This window comes from Symphalangus syndactylus, chromosome 5 (genome assembly GCF_028878055.3).
Source record: "Symphalangus syndactylus isolate Jambi chromosome 5, NHGRI_mSymSyn1-v2.1_pri, whole genome shotgun sequence".
NCBI lineage: Eukaryota > Metazoa > Chordata > Mammalia > Primates > Hylobatidae > Symphalangus > Symphalangus syndactylus.
The window spans coordinates 148,768,445-148,784,891 of NC_072427.2; the positions used below are offsets into that span (position 1 = coordinate 148,768,445).

Sequence of the window (16,447 nt, forward strand, 5' to 3'; positions counted from 1 at the left end):
CTAGAGGATAATAATAATTTAAAAACTACTCCTGACTTGACTATTTTCTCAGGCTTCCATCTTCTTTTTCTCTTCACTTAGGTATGAGTTTTGGCAAATTACTAAACCTCTCTGTATGGGGTTTCCACATTTGTCCCTACAGCTCATAGGTTATTGTGAAATTTAAATGAGATATTGCATGTTAAGCCTTTACCACTATGTCCAGTACAAGTGTAAATCTGGAGGACGTGCCAGCTATTGTATTATAATATAGGGGATATATTATTATGTGCCTGCACCTGGTGCATCCCAATTTAATGGAAGTCTGTCCCTTTGATGCTCACCCACATCCAGTTAACAGACCAACAGCCAGCATTTTTCTTTCAGCATCTTTCTGACATTTTTCACAATGATCCCTGCCTATTTCTATGATCCCTGCCTATTTACTGCTTGGAGACATGTTTTTTTTTTTTTTTTTTAAACAGAGTTCCCTTGGCTGGTCTAAAAGTAGTCAGTTATCTCAATGGAATGCTCACGTCAGTTACAGATGGAAGTCCTTGTTCCACTCTTCCCCGTTTCTCACTACTGCACTTGACTAGTCTCAAGAACAAAACAAAACAATAGGGTTCCTGCCTCCAGCATCTCTCTTCCTTCCCCCTTCCTGCTGAACATGACAAGGCAGCCCTTCCAGAAACACTACTCTGATATGGCCCATCCTGGTCCAAAACTCTGCAGGGCTCCCCATGTAAGCCCAACCTCAGCCACGCTCAGCCCCTTTGACTGGAAGCCCCCCGCCTCCACTAACTTTCCTCCTGAACACATCTCTCATTCAAGGTTTAGGTCACGGCTCCCTTCTCTATGAAGCCAAAAGAGATTCCCTTCCCCACCCCACCTTTTCAAAACCCACAGTACTTGGGATATACATCACCTCTATGACCCTTGTCAATTTCACGTCTTTTCCCCATACTGGATGGCCAAGTCTCCAGATGTGGGGCCCATAGTTCAAACATCTGTGGGCCTTGCACAGGCTTGGGGGCAGCACTTGGCTCATGGGGGCAGCACTTGAACACGTTATTTATAGATCAGAGGAGGAGGCAAGGGTGTCCAGCCCACAGAAAGCCTGTATTTCCTGAGTAATCTTTCTAAAAGTTGGGGGCAAGGGCTGCTGAGGTGTGAGATGGACAGACAGACACACAGGCCCAGTGGGTAGTTCCTGAACATCTACTATGAGCCAACACCATGGCTGGCACAATCTCACACAGGACAGTAAGTGCGCTGACATTCCCTGCCCCGAGGAGGGCACGTTTGCTGGCACACAGGCACGCGATGAGATAAGAGGCCTGGTCAACAGCTGAAAGCTGAACAAAGTGCCCAGCCAGGACCTGCCCCCTGCTTCACTGTCCCCCATCCCCCAACTCCCAAACCCAAGAGATCTCATGGGAAAAACCTACCTCATCCTTGTGGGAATATCCCCAGATGGCCGCAGCTATTTCAATGGCGAATATCACCAAGAGGAAGCCGAAGAACTGGAAGGCAACGAGGGGACGGGGTGAGAACAGTCCCAGCCAACCAGCCAGGAAAATCGAAGGGTATTTTGGGACAAGGAAGAAGGACAACTCCCTGGGAACAGGCATCTGGTGGCACAAATGAATAGGCTAGCAGGGGCAGGGAAGAAGTTCACAGAACAGGCAGTTAACCAAGCCCAAGACAGCGGCCACAGTGAGGCAAGGTGCCCGGACATGAGGAAAGAGCTGAGCACAGCTGAGCCCAGAACTAGCATTTACAAGGCGTTAGTTAAGAGTCAGTGAGCAGGAAACTACTATTGCTCACAAAAGACACAGAGATTTGGGCAAGTAAAGGGAGTGAATCCACTCCGTGGAGTTTGGAAAAGACCAAAACAGATTTTGAAACAAGAAGGAGAAGGCAAAGGTACCTGTGGATTCAGGGAAAAAAAGCAAACGTGGTCCTCGAGAAAAGGGGGAAACAAAGTCCTTTTAGTTGCCTAGGGGAAGTGATAAGACAGGCTCCAGAAAGGAAGAGGGGCGACGCCTCACATCGGGGAGGGGCCCAGGCTGAGGACAACTCATGCCCTTTGGGTACCCTCTTGACCCCATCCCCCTCCATCTGTTCTGTGGGTCTGGGCCTGCTGAGGTTTTGGCGGTGGGAGTGGGTGGCTTCGGGGATGCTGAGGGGATACTCACCAGTCCCAGCATGCACTGGGACTCCTGCACAGCCCCGCAGCAGCCCAGGAAGCCCACCAGCATCATGAGGGCGCCGGCTCCGATCAGAATATAGACTCCTGCGGGAGGACAGAGGAAGCACACACACGTGGAGACGTCAGTTCAGAGGCCCAGGCATCTCCGGCAATTCCTGTTTCCCTCTGCCTAACTCCTGCCTCCCCACCTCCTTATTCCCCTCATCTCAGGGAAGAAGTTCCCTTTCCTTAAAATACAGCCTCCTCTTCCACCTCTGCCCCTAGGTCTCCTTCCCACCAGCCTCTCTTGCATGACTCTGCTTCATCAAGCTCATGCTCCTACCTTACCCTCAGCCCTTCTGGAAGGTGCCCATTAGCCCTCAGTCCAGGACAGAGAATATCCATGGGAATCCCTACATTCGGAATGCAAACTGGTCCAGTCTGTCAGCTCTTTCCAGCAAGATGAATCTACTCAAGCTAGTTAGCATACACCTTCCACACTTTGGCTAACTTCTGGGACCCTGCCTTACAGAGGACGCTGTCAGAGCAGATTTCCAGCAGGAAGGGGCTGTGTATACCTAGGCACCCCCCTACCCCAGGGGTGGGTGGAACCAACTCTGCCTGTTCCCAGAAGGGGGACCTCCTTTCCCTGTTGCTGGGTGGTGGTTAGGCACACACAGTTAGTAACGCCCAAAGGCACCTCTTGGCAAAGGTCCAACACCTGACTCTAGTGCAAAGGGACACAGATCTGGGTGTCAGAAGACCCGTCTTTTGGCCCTAACACTGATGCTAATTGCTGTGTGACCTGGGGTAAGACATTTTCCTTCTCTGGGCCTCAATTTCCTTACTAGTAAAATTAAAGAGGTATGTTGCTGGAAATTTCAAAACATCTCTATAGCATGCTAGCAAGATCTTAACAGTCACGACTCAGTTATTCCAGGTTAAGGGTGAAGAGGCTCCTCCTTGCTAAGGAGAGGATGAGTGACACCATTACTAAGCCCTTGATCTGAGTGGCTCATGGAAAGGAAGTGAGAGAAGGGCAGCAACTTCTATAACTTTTGCCCAAACCCAGAACAATGCAAATTCCTGGGGCACAAACACAGTGGAGCGGCATTGGCCCCATTCGTTCCACAACCCACCAAAGGAATGCCCAGAGGTGCCACCCCACAGTTCTATTCTTGAGAAGCCACAGCTGTCCTGCAGGGACTACTCCCTTAATCAGCACCCCCAGCCCTACATGGGTCCCAAGGGAAAACCAGCAGAGAAGTCTCTGTGCCTCCCTGTCTTGCAGGCATGTTCTGTCTAGCCTTGGGAGAGGCTACTGTCACATGTTGAGAGCACCAGCTCTGTGACTCTGGGGAAGCCACTTAACAGTTTTCTATCTGTAAAACAGGAGTAGCAATAATGCTCACTTCCAGGATTGCTGCGAGGATTAAGTGATATAATCCACATGTGCACAGCAAATGCTAGCTGTTGTTAATCTCAATTATACCAAGCATGAGTAACAATCATTAATAATCACCATGGTGAATTTTAACCTGCTGCTGTATGCCTACTGTCCTTTCACTGGGAGCAGAGAGATATCCTTGAAGTAGGGGCTGAAAACACACACGCGAGAGAGAAAGTCTGTGATGCTTCCCCACAATACACAGCAGGACACTCGATGAGAACCCTCGGCAGGTGACACACTGACTTCACTGTCCCACATCTGCACCCCAAGCAGGGGTGAGGATTTGCAGGCAACAAACCATGCAGTCTGCCCGCAGCTGAGGCTCACGGGCAGCACAGAGCAGAATGCACACAGAGAGCGTTTGTTCCTCCCCCTTCTCCCCCCACATCCGTCGTGAGGTCAAGTCACGTGGGGTTACTGGCAAACCCCACGTTGCAAGAATGTGGGTATTGTTCTTGTGCATGCCTGGCCCAGACTGGGCAAGGGGACAAATGTAGCTTGTCCTCAAGTCAGGTCGCATCTTCCTGGGCAGTCAAACACTGTGAGGCCACAAGCTGGGCTTGGGGAGGCTGTGCAGCCCCATGCATGGGGCACTGGGTAAGAGGGCAGCCTCCTTTGGTTCTCTCGCATGGGGACAGTAGAAAGGCCCCAGTTTCTCCCCATCTCATGGGGGCAAGTCAAGGAAGGATGAGGTCACTCCTTTGAGCTCCATCACAGGAGCTGAATAAACAGGAGGTATTAAGAGATCAAAACAATTTACAAGCACTGCGATACAGTGGAGTGGGAATGAACAGGCAGACATGTTTTCTCTAAATCCAGATCCCAGTTCATGAACCTGGCGGTCCTGGCAGAGGCCAAGGGAGTTGGATTAGCTGCAAGTGAGCTACTGAAGAGAAAAGTATTTCCCACAGAGAGAGAGAGAACATGCTCCTAATGGGGCTTGTGGTTAATATTAAATATTCATGATAGGGCTCAGCAGAGGAAGATTTTAAGATCAAGGGTTTTGTGGGCTTTAAATCTTGCACGGATGGCCACAGATCTGCAGTGCCTAGCTTTAGCCCTCTCTAGTCAGGGGAAAAGGGAAGCGATCCCTGGCAGCCGTGTTCGGGGACTCAGCAGCAGCCGGCAAGCTATAGGACAGCTCATGTGGAAGCAGGCCCCATGGAAGTCACGGAGCCACTGCAGGGCTCGGGCTGGCTTTTACAAGGGCTCTTCAGTGCTTCCCTTTGGAAAGGCTACTCATCGCTTACACCCCAAGCTTGTTAGCCAAGGCTGCTGTTGATAAATGACAAAGTGTTCCCCCTTATAAAACAAGTGAATGTTAGCTTGCTGTCTGAGTCATGGAAAAAGTTATCCATCACAGAGCCTTCTCTAGGATTACAGTATTAATTTGCTTAAGGGTTGTTTATTCTGCTTTTTTCAGGCTGACATTACAGGCCTAGAAAAAAAAAAAGGCTGGTGTAGCAGCAGTAGCATATGCCAGGGTGTCCTTTAAACAAGAAATGGAACAGTGTTTTTCACTGTTCATCAGGGCTCTCAGCTTAGGCCAGGGAGAGGACACAGCAGGCTCCCGTCCCTACACCAGCTCTGTCTTGCAAACAGCACTCACCACGCCCGTTTGTGTGAAGGAGAACAAAATCCAGTAGGGCCTCTGGCCTGCAATAAAAGTTTATTATATCCAAATAACTCCATCAGGTGTTCAAAGGAGCCCTACCTCTGCCCCGACTGGTTCTGTCTTGGTTCCCGCCCTCCCAAGTTCACAGGAATAAGCGCCACAATGGAATTCCATTTGCCACACACTGTACTTCTTTGCCCCAGAGGGGAGTGGGTGTGTAAGCTGTGCCGTGGTTGTGTAAGCCGTGCTGGTTTCAGGAGGGAGAAAAATGAAGCCCAGAGCAACAAAATGAACTGCCCCAGGTCACAAGCCAGGATGGGGACACCAGCTTACTGAGGCCAAGTGTCGCGTGTCCTGAAAATCACCAGGCACCTTATCATGGATAGGGGGCTGGCCGAGGAAGGGCGGGCATTCATGGCCTCTGGCTGGAGCCCCCCTAGATGCCCTCATTCAGTAGCCATGGTTCTGGAGGGACACCAGGGAGTTGGGAAAGGCTGCTGGCCTGGGACCAAGAAAACGAAGTTCCCCAACATGTTTGCAGCCTGGGATTAGGGATCTTGCTGACGGGCTGTATCTCCAGGCCTGGATTGAAGAGAAGGCCCATATAAGGCTGTCAGCTGTTCTGGACTCACCATAGACTGTTCTGAATGTTGGAAAGGTTTTCACTTGCTTTTCTGCCTGGTTATATACTCTTTCTCTACTTGGTAAGCTGTGGCCCCACTGGAGAAAAGACACCCCTGGGCTGTTCGGATTTCCTGAAAAGTCAGCTGCATGGTCAGGCTGGCCTATGGGTTGCTCTGCAGACAGTTGGTGGCCCAGTGCAAGGGGCAGTCACCTCATGACTATCCCTTGGAAAGGCAGCCAGGGTGTGGCTGGCACTCCAAGCTCATCTGCTAGGAGAAGGGCTCTGGGCCAACAGAGAAGGCTGGTCTCACAGCCTCGTGGAGAAGGGGACACAGAGCGACACCTCCTTGGCCCTTTGCCCACGGACGACAACTATTATTTCCTAAAGTGTTCAGTGACATGCAGGGCACAGCCCAGACCTAAGCAGTGCTCACAGTGCTGTGCTGCTGTTCTTTTTTTTTTTTGAGATGGAGTCTCGCTCTGTCTCCCAGGCTAGAGTGTAGTGGTATGATCTCAGCTCACTGCAACCTCTGCCTCCCGGGTTCAAAAGATTCTTGTGCCTCAGCCTCCCGAGTAGCTGGGATTATAGGTGCATGCCACTACGCCCAGCTAATTTTTGTATTTTTAGTAGAGGTGGGGTTTTGCCATGTTGGCCAGGCTGGTCTCGAACTCCTAACCTCGGGTGATCTGCCTGCCTCGGCCTCCCAAAGTGCTAGAGGCTGAAGCGGGCAGATCACCTGAGGTCAGGAGTGAGCCACTGTGCCCAGACACAGTGCTGCTGTTCTAACCTCACATGCATCATCCCCCTTGCCAGCGCTTCTGCAAGCAGAACGAAGTCTTCAAAGCCCCGCTCTTTTCCCAGGACGGGGTGTAGCTGCAAAGGATCTGTATTTCCCTGGCAGAGCTAAGTGGACAGTGGCCCTTAGACCCCAACTAGGGGATCTGTGTCTCTGTGGGGTTATGCTTTCAAATCACCCTCCTGGTCACTTCAGATAGGACCACTGGCCACCGGGGGGCCCTGCAATGACCTGCAGGATCTGAATCCTGTGAGGTTCCCAGAGGTGAGCCCCAGCTCCTCTAATGGCACTCACCATTCTCCTGCCACCCCACAGCTTTCCCACCCGTCAGCTGCTGGCTGGGCCACCGACGCAGGGGTTTCTCTCCCTGACTACAACTTGGGTAAAGTAAAAGGGCCAAGACAGCCCCACCCCATCCCTGCCAATGGGGCACATTCAGCCAGTACAGACCTTTTCCATTCCTACAGAGGGAGAACCCACCACCTGGCAATGACAACCCGAGAAGCAGCTCTTTTAGGCCTGGGTTCAAAGCCTGGCCCTGCCTCCTGAGGGAATATAAGCTTAGACTAGTTACTTAAGCTGTCTAGGCCTTGGTTCCTGCACTTGTGAGATGAGAATCATTCCATACTCCTCGCAGAGTTAAGGGGATTAAATTATATAATACGCACAAGACAATGAATGACACACAAAGAAGGGGGCTCAAAAATATTAGTGTCTCTCGGCCAGGCGCAGCGGCTCACGCCTGTCATCCCATCACTTCGGGAGGCTGAGACGGGCGGATGACCTGAGGTCGGGAGTTCGAGACGAGCCTGACCAACATGGAGAAACCCCGTCTCTACTAAAAATACAAAATTAGCTGAGCATTGTGGCGCATGCCTGTAATCCCAGCTACTCAGGAGGCTGAGGTAGGAGAACCGTTTGAACCTGGGAGGCGGAGGTTGCAGTGAGCCGAGATCGCGCCATTGCACTCCAGCCTGGGCAACAAAATTGAAACTTCGTCTCAAAAAAAAATAAAAAATAAAAATAAGAATAAAAATGTTAGTGTCTTCCTCCCAGTTCCATCCTCTTACCCATGAGATTCTTACCTCCCACATCTAAAAATATAAACAAATCAGCCATAGAGGCTTTGGGTAACAGAAAAGAAAAAGCGGGTTGTTAGAAGCAGCCAGGACAAGGGAGGACTGAGTCTCTCTTTGGAGACATATGCGCAGGCCACAGGGCTTTTGCTTAGGAAAGCGGGCCTGACTGTGCCTGCTCCTGCCGGCAGACCTGCTCCCCCAACACAGGGCTCCCTTCTGGAACACGGTGTGGAGTGTGGAGAGTCTTCCCTAGCACCCGCACCTGGCTCCTCCCTCCTGCTCTGCAGGACAGCATTCTAAGCCTGTCACAGACTCGCAAAAATGTTCTGTTGTTAAAACAAGTCAGGGCGCTATAGAAACCTGTTCCCTAAAAACTCTGTGTGTATGTGTAGTTTTTTTTCTAAACATACATTGTGCTTTCTCTCGCTTTCTTTCCGATAATAGAGAGACACACCCCAAAAAACCCCAGCTCACAATAAAAGGCAGTAAACCCAGCAAAACTATCCACAGGGCTCAAATGTTATGCAACCAAATGAGCTGTTTTTAAAGACTCTCCCTACCCGGTTCAAGAGGTGGGAAAGGGAAGGTCTACACGGCTGGCCAGCCTTGCTTCTCCCTGAGGGACTGGGAGATAACTGTTTTCTCCTTCCTTTGTAAAAATAACTTTTTTGGTGGGTGGGAAGGAAGTGACCAAACTTACACTTTGAGCCTGACAACATGTCAGCATCATCCTAAAAATAGGAGGTTTCCTTTGTTTCTCACAAATGAAAAGTTTCCTACCTCCAAGCCAGGCAGAGTACAGCCACAGAGTCTGAATTCACGCAGATGCGGGCAACTGAACTTAGCAGGCACCAGGCTCCCCCTCCTCTGAAGGGAGCTTTGACGTGGTGATACAGCAACGAGAGGGACAGAATGGTGCTAGCAAGGCTGCCAAGAAGCCTGAGTGTAGAAAGAAACCTGCCAAGTCTGTTCATGTTCAGAGGATCCCAGGCAGGTTTAAACTGGAAGCCTCTCTCCCAAAGCAAGAGTCGTTTCAAAAACAAACAAATTAAACACTACAGCATTTACCCCAGTACCAGGGATCCAAAGGGCTGGGTGAAGTCCATTCTAGTCTCTCCTATTGTTGCTGTGTTTTCCAGGAGGCGGATGTTTTTCTGAGTCTCAGAGTCCCTATCTGAATAGTGAAGAGGAAAGCTGTCTATATCTTCTTCCAGCACTGCAGATCCCCAGGACGAAGCTTTTTGAATTAAGGAAATGATGCAGGATAAGAAGACTTAATCAGGAGAGAGCATCAGAGATGAGAACAGAGGTTCGTAAACCCTCAAGAATGGGTACAACTTTGGCAGAGGCCACATCACATCAGAGAACTATCAACATGCCCGACTTGGCCATCAGGAAAAGAAACCACATCAGTTAAATGCAAATTCATAGGCACAATGACACACACAAAAACTGCACAACGTGAAAGGGACATGACTGGCCAGTGTGGCCAGAGCAAAAGTCTTTCCCAAGCCCAAGTCCCTGGGTCAACATGGGGCCTGCAAAGTTAGAGGAACTTTGTTGGAGCCAGAGTCTGAATTCACGCAGTCTGAATTCACCGAGCCTTCCCCGTCCCTCACCTGTGTAGAAGCTGGAATTATTATTATTCGTTTCTTGCTCGAAGATGCTCTTGGTCTGAGAGTCGAATCGGAGCCATAGTCCAATGGCAAGGACAGCAATCCCGGCAAGCTGCAAGACATACAGGACGTCAGCATTAACTCTGGCTGCCAGCAACAACGCAGTCCCCTCACGCTGAAGGGTGAGACTTGCAAAGGACTTTGTGACCACCCTTTGTCTCTGCCCCTCATATACGCCTGGTAGTTGTAGATGCCATTACTGGGTATGTTTGATTCATTCAGATACTAAAAATACCAGCAAGCGAGGAATAAACAGTGACCTACTTGCCATCCATTGGCCGAAGGGGTATTTTATAGGCAACAGAACACTATAAAGCAGTGAAAACGAATAACTCTAGCTACACGCAACACCATGAGTGCATCTCACAATGCTAAACCAAGAAGCCAGAGCCACAGGAACACACACAATACGATTCCATGTAGTTAAAAATCGCTATGCTGTTTAGGGATGCACACAGAGCTAGATGCTTACATGTGCCTATAAATGATAAAGGAAAAGCATTGTCATCAGGTGAGCAGTGATGCTTAGGTGGAGGGGGAAATTAGGCTCAGGGAGGTGCCAGGTGGCTGGGGGTGTCCTATTCTAACTGTTGACTTGGGTGATGGTTACACAGTTCCAGACACACGTGCACCAGGGAGGGCAGCTGCAACGTCCCTGGAGACCTGCTGCTCAGTAAATGACATGTCAGGGCCTCCCCTCGCTGGCACTGCTGAACTAGATGCTGTGCAGGAGGCCTCCTGCCAAGTCCCCCCAGTGCCAGCTGAGCTCCCTCGTCGCCGCCCGTACCAGGGCTTGCCGGGGGGAGTGACTCACAGGCCTCCAGTGTGGTAGCCGGCTGGACGCAGGAGTGGGTGGGCCCAGGTTTTGCTGGTCCACCCTCCTCAACAGAGGCACTCTTATGTCAGAGCCTGCTCATCAGGGACCTTGGTTCTCAGCTCCAGGAGCTGGTGATAGCCCATGGTGTGGATAGGCCTCTCTTTCCTTCCTTCTTTTCTCCTCTCCTTTCCCTCACGATATGCCATCGAGTGTGGGCAAGTTGGGTGGACAGTGGAGGTGGCAATACTGGGAAGGGCCACCCAGACCTCAGCCTGCAGCAGTCACAACCTCACCTGCCTGCCAGGAGCATAAGCAGATTTGCTCCTGTCAGGGAGGTGTGCTTCCACCACGAGGGGCTGCAGAGTCTAGCTTCATATTCTATTGCCTCAGCGTTCCCATCTGTAAAGCAGGGATTGTAAGATGCAGCCCTTCCCTACCTTGTAGGTATGGCTAAAGAATAAAGGAGATAATAGCAGAAGTGCATCTGAAGAGGAAGGTACCAAATGGGCTCTGGGAGAACAACCTCACTTTACCAGCATGAAGCCCCACCAGCCCTGCACTCCCAGCCTGTGGACTGTCGCTCAGCATCTTCTCAGCCTCTCAGCCCCACCTTAGGGCAGGCAGCTCCAAACATTGCTAAGGACTGTACGACACCACGTGCCCCGCGGCTGGACAAGGCAGAGAGAAAATCTCACACAGGCACAGAATTTGAGAGTTAAAATGAACTTGAGAGTTCTGAGTTGAAACACAAGTCTGGTTTTCCTTCTTAATACAAGGCCAGTGAGGGAGGGTCTCCTGGCCTAATCCAAAGGCAGCAAGCAGATCACCGTTTGGTTGGGGAGAAATATGAGTCTCCACTGTCCTGGACCCAGCAGGGTACTCGCATTCAGACCATGGGTTCCCCGACCAGGAGCACCGCAGTTAGCTTAGGCGGGGAGGTGGGCCCTGCTGGGAGCATGCTGGGCTAGAAGAGGTATGTGGCTTGAATCCACGTACACAAGGGACTAGACAAGCACACACTGGGCGGGTCTTGACTCTGTAGGTGGCAAGTCCTGGCCTGGGTCCCCCAGGGTCCCTGAGCATTAAAAGTACAAAGGTGGGCCAGGCGTGGTGGCTCACGCCTGTAATCCCAGCACTTTGGGAGGCTGAGGCAGGTGGATCACGAGGTCAGGAGATTGAGACCATCCTGGCTAACACGGTGAAACCCCGTCTCCACTAAAAATACAAAAAATTCTCCGGACATGGTGGCGGGCGCCTGTAGTCCCAGCTACTCCAGAGGCTGAGGCAGGAGAATGGCATGAACCCACGAGGCGGAGCTTACAGTGAGCCGAGATCGCACCACTGCACTCCAGCCTGGGCGACACAGCGAGACTCCGTCTCAAAAAAAAAAAAAAGTACAAAGGTGATACCTTCCCTCCTTCCACCCCAACCCTATGGAAGCCCACTCAGACCCCTGGGAATGGAAGACTGAGGCTGCTGGCCTCCTGGACATGAAAGCATTAACCTGAAAACTATAGGCCGGAGCTCAATTTCAGTCCACATTTAGCCACAACCTGTTTCTCACCCTGGTCCTCCCTCTATGCTCTTGCGCGCACAGGGAGATAGCGAGACAGTGCTCATTACCATCCTTTTTGCTCTAGGCTTGTGCTTATCAAGCAATTATCTCCCAAGTCATCTTACTTCCCCTGATGAGTGAAGTTATGACCCCACCCCTTATCTGCTGGGAAAACTGAGTCGCAAAAAAGAATGAAAAGACTCCCAGGCCTGCCAAGGAACTAAACTGTAAGATGAGATACAGCTACGCTCTGCACAGCAGCCTCTCACGGGCAGGAGCTGCGTCTCTCTGGGAATGTTCCACGCTCGGATGATGACAGGGTACCCCAGTGGACCCTCCAGGGGTAAGGCCCCTTCCGTCTTATAGAGAGCCCCAATGTCAAGGATCCTGAGCCAGTATGTTAAGTCCAGTCATTGATCCGGTCTCTGTGCACAGGTGGTAAGAAGGATGCTGGGCTGGAGAACCGGAACCAGGAGGGAAAAGGAAGCATCTCAGGTCTTATCTTGGCCAAGGGCCGGGCCAAGCCTGGAGTCTGGAGTCCCCCATATTTGGACCCCACCTTAAACCTTACATCACGCGGCTTGGTTGTCAATGCTACAACATTTCACTACAACCAGGAAGGAAAAGCAGCTAGCTCTGGAAAAATGGGAAAAGCTGCCATAGGTCTCGGTCTCATAGGCTTAACAACTCACAGTAAGAGAGGAGAAAGGTTCAAGTAACCCAGAGAAAAGGGAGGGCCAGGGACATGACTGGGAGCACTCGGACAAAAATCAGGAGTGAACCCTGCTGCCTTTTCTGACAGAATGACTGAGTTATTCTGTCAGAGGGGACGCTATGTGAACCATTAGCTGCCCCATTTTCTGTAAAACGCTGTTGGAGAAATCGCTCCAGTTGGCTGAGTCACAATGGCTTGGGGTCACAGGGTCACAAAACTTGTATAACCAGTGCCACCCAATAATGCCTTTCATGGTTGTCAGGCAGTGCTATCTAAGGCGCTCTGAAGTATTTTCTAGGAGAACTCACTTTCTGGTGTGGCATAGAGGGGCTCCCCTGCCCCCATCCGGCTTTCACCCCAGCTGCTTTATTTTTTGAGACAGGGTCTTGCTCTCGTCACCCAGGCTGGAGTGCAGTGGTGCGATCATAGCTCACTGTAGCCTTGGACTCCTGGGCTCAAGCCACCCTCCCACCTCAGCCTACTGAGTAGCTGGGATAACAGGTGCATGCCGCTAATCTTGGCTAATATTTTAAACTTTTTTTTTTTTTTTTTTTTTTTTGGTAGAGCCAGGGGTCTTGCTATGTTGCTCAGGCTGGTCTTAAATTCCTGGCCTCAAACTATCCTCCTGCCTCAGCCTCCCAAAGCACTGGGATTACAGGTGTGAGCCACTGCACCCATCTTCAGCTACTTTAATAATAGGAGAAACTAAACGGGAGGGGCCAGGAGCAAGAAACAAAGACAGCTTTAACCCTTAAAAGAGGGCGCCAAGTCAATTATTCAGGGACTCCATAAATGAGAATACAGGAGTCCGGGAGGCCAAGGGGTCGATGGCTTCCTCCCAGGTTAATTAACAGACATATGGCGGCATGCTGAGCATGCAATTTCCTCGATGGCTGCCCCACTGCAGCCTATCATCGCAGGAGCAGAGCAGGTTTGATGCGAATGCTGAATGAGACAGTGCCCTGTTCCCAGGGCTCTGGAGAGAGGATAGCAACCTACAGTATGCCCAGCTGGTCGGGCGGGGATGCAGGAGAGAGCCCACAGCTTCTACTCTCAGCTCGCGGCCCTGCCCATTGTTTCCTCTTTTGTTTCCAAGAAAAGCCAAATGGAAACATTCTGGTTTTGCTGGGAAAAGCTCCTTTGCTATCTGGCCAAAAAAATGGTTCCATCCCTTTGAGAGGGCTGAGAGGAAAAGGGTCATTTTTTCCCATTGTTTTACTGGAAATTTCTTCGTTTCTTCACTGGTGCTAGGCCCTGAGAAAAACATGAGCCAAACCTCAACTGAGCACAGTCTACAAAATACTTGCCCAGTCCTTCTCCAAACTGTCAAGGTCATGGAAAACAAGGAAAGACAGAAACTGTCACAGCCCAGAGAAGACTGAGGAGGCATGACAACTGTCCTGTGGTGTCCTGGATAGGACCCTGGAACAGAAATAGGACGTTACATGAAAAACTAGTGAAATCCGAGTAAGTCCGGAGCTCAGTTAACAGAATGTACCAACGGTGGTTTCCTAGTTGTGACAAATGAAATGCAGTAATATGAGACGGTACAATAGGGGAAACTGGGGAGGAGGATGAGCAAATTCTCTACACTATCTCTGCAATTTTTCTGTAGATCTAAAATTATTCTAAAGCAAAGTGTATAAAACAATAAAGAAGCGGGGGCCTCTCTCTCAAAGCTTCCTGTCTCCTTCAAGAACCTGCTCCATTAATTAACCTCTTTCCTGACTGTGCAGGTCTGCCTCTGCCACTTTTTTGACCTTTGTGAAGACACAGACAGGTCTCCCTAACCTAACAATCCAAATACAACAAAACCAGAAATAGAACCCTCTTTTTCTTCAACCTCACAGCTCCTTCAGGGTGCTCTCTGCTTTCCTTTCACCCCTGAGCTGGCGGCTTAACCACCTCCAAGTCCTCACTGGCTCATCACTACATCTCTCCCAACCCGAAAGGGGTGGCGAGTCTTAGGACTTTTGCTGAATCCTCATGTTTTGGGATCCCGCAGCAGCTGACACCACTGAACCCTGCCTCCTCCTTGTCTGCTCCTTAGATGCAATCTCTCCAGGTTTTCTGAGTTCAGCCTTGTGCATTGTGCCTCTGCTAGTGCAAGTCCCTCCTCCTGGAATGCTGTGTGGTCGCCTAAGCCAAGCCTGCTGCTTCCCCACCCATTTTCCCCCATTCCTCCCATGCAAATGGCAAATGCAATCCCTGAGCAAGCCAAGCATGTGAGCAGGCCAGTGTCACATCCGTCCTGTCCTCTCCAGCATCCGCGATCCGCACTCTCTGCCCTTCCTCTATCTGGGGCTTGCCTCCCGTCTCAGCAGAGCACAAGCTCCTTGAGGTCCAGGGGACCTCTGAGTCATTCTTTTTTTTTATCTCCTTTGCCCCATCCATGCTTTGGAAGGATGGTCATTAGTAAATAGTTACTCCATAAATGAATGACTACTTCAGTGAAAAAGTATTTGAAATCCACCCAGATCTCCTCTCCTGTGTCCTCTTCATTTGGACCAGCTTCCTTTCCCATTAGGCCTTTTATCCAGATCCATCTTCTAATGTCTCACAAGAGTCAGAAACCACAAAGAGGCCGGGAGCGGTGGCTCACGCCTGTAATCCCAGCACTTTGGGAGGCCAAGGCGGGCGGATCACAAGGTCAGGGGATCAAGACCATCCTGGCTAACACGGTGAAACCCTGTCTCTACTAAAAACATGAAAAATTAGCCAGGCATGGCGGCGGGCGCCTGTAGGACCAGCTACTTGGGAGGCTGAGGCAGGAGAATGGCGTGAACCCAGGAGGCGGAGCTTGCAGTGAGCCGAGGTCGCGCCACTGTACTCCAGCCTGGGCGACAGAGCAAGACTCCGTCTCAAAAAAAAAAAAAAAAAAAAAAGAAAAAGAAACCACAAAGAACAATTACTTCATGGGAAGACCCATGAAGGTTGGTTGGGGGGAATGACAACAATTTCCCTTTCTGTCGGTGAAGCATGTCCCAATGTGACTTACGGGCAAATCCTCATACAGACTTTTGAAAACCAAGTTTATAAAAAGCCCATGCAGGCCGGGTGCGGTGGCTCACGCCTGTAATCCCAGCACTTTGGGAGGCCAAGGCAGGTGGATCACTTGAGGTCAGGAGTTCGAGACCAGCCTGGCTAACACGGTGAAACCCCGTCTCTACTAAAAATACAAAAATTAGCTGGGTGTGACAGCGCGTGCCTGTAATTCCAGCTACTTGGGAGGCTGAGGCAGGAGAATCACCTGAACCCGGGAGCCAGAGGTTGCAGTGAGCTGAGATCGAGCCACTGCACTCCAGCCTGGGTGACAGAGCGAGATTCCATCTCCAAAAATAAAAACAACAAAAAAACAACCCATGCATTGCTGTCCTCAGTCTTTATCTGCAAGTCTGCCAGCACCCCCATCCCTCAAAGAAGTCCAGTCAAACACTCTTACGTTTGATGAACACAGGTAAGCTGGTCACCTGGGGCTTATGTGAGCCTCAGGAGACATGAGAACCCAAGAGTGCCCCAAACTCAGGCCCACAGTGAAAGGTGTCCTGGTCATCCCTTGCCACACCCACTCACCACTGAGAGCACAATTCACCAAAGGCTCCCACGCAATGATGAGAATTTCAGTGACTCACACTGCAAAATCTTGCTGCAGGGACAGGTTCAGAAATTTTACACTGAAACACACACCTGGAGTTAAAGGAAACATTTCCAATTTCAAAGGAGGATTAAACAAAAAACATCAAAGTGTAACGGAGCTTAGGGGCACCTGGCTGCTCTGGGGACTCTATGCCAAGTGTGCAAAGCCAGTTCCAGTTAGAACCTGGGGAGGTTCGTATGTACAGCCTGGCCTCCTGGTGGAAATTCTTGAAGTAGGTGTGCTGAAAAAGAGGAAGTAACCCACAAGAAGAGGAAAAGAGCAGTGGGTTGAATGTGGTTTCAGTGTGGG

General features: G+C 50.6%; 1 protein-coding gene and 1 long non-coding RNA gene across 9 annotated transcripts in view; one reads left to right on the forward strand and one right to left on the reverse strand.

Moving 5' to 3' along the window:
* LOC134736685 (uncharacterized) overlaps positions 1-9,363 on the forward strand; it is a 68,631-nt gene extending 59,268 nt beyond the window's left edge. The window contains exon 3 of the long non-coding RNA XR_010120907.1: positions 8,878-9,363. This is a non-coding gene — a long non-coding RNA (uncharacterized lncRNA). The remainder of the gene's footprint in view (positions 1-8,877) is intronic.
* Positions 1-16,447, reverse strand: part of CD9 (CD9 molecule) — a 37,884-nt gene that overhangs the window by 3,125 nt on the left and 18,312 nt on the right. For 5 of the 8 annotated variants that reach the window (XM_055281002.2, XM_055281007.2, XM_055281005.2 and 2 more), the window contains 3 exons: positions 9,358-9,466; positions 2,181-2,278; positions 1,431-1,505 (listed from right to left, as the gene is read on the reverse strand). In XM_055281002.2, coding sequence (XP_055136977.1) covers positions 1,431-1,505; positions 2,181-2,278; positions 9,358-9,466 — 282 coding nt within the window. Of the gene's footprint in view, positions 1-1,430; positions 1,506-1,912; positions 1,982-2,180; positions 2,279-9,357; positions 9,467-16,447 lie in introns of all 8 variants that reach the window. The other 3 variants (XM_055281001.2, XM_055281008.2, XM_055281003.2) reach the window with 3 other exon arrangements.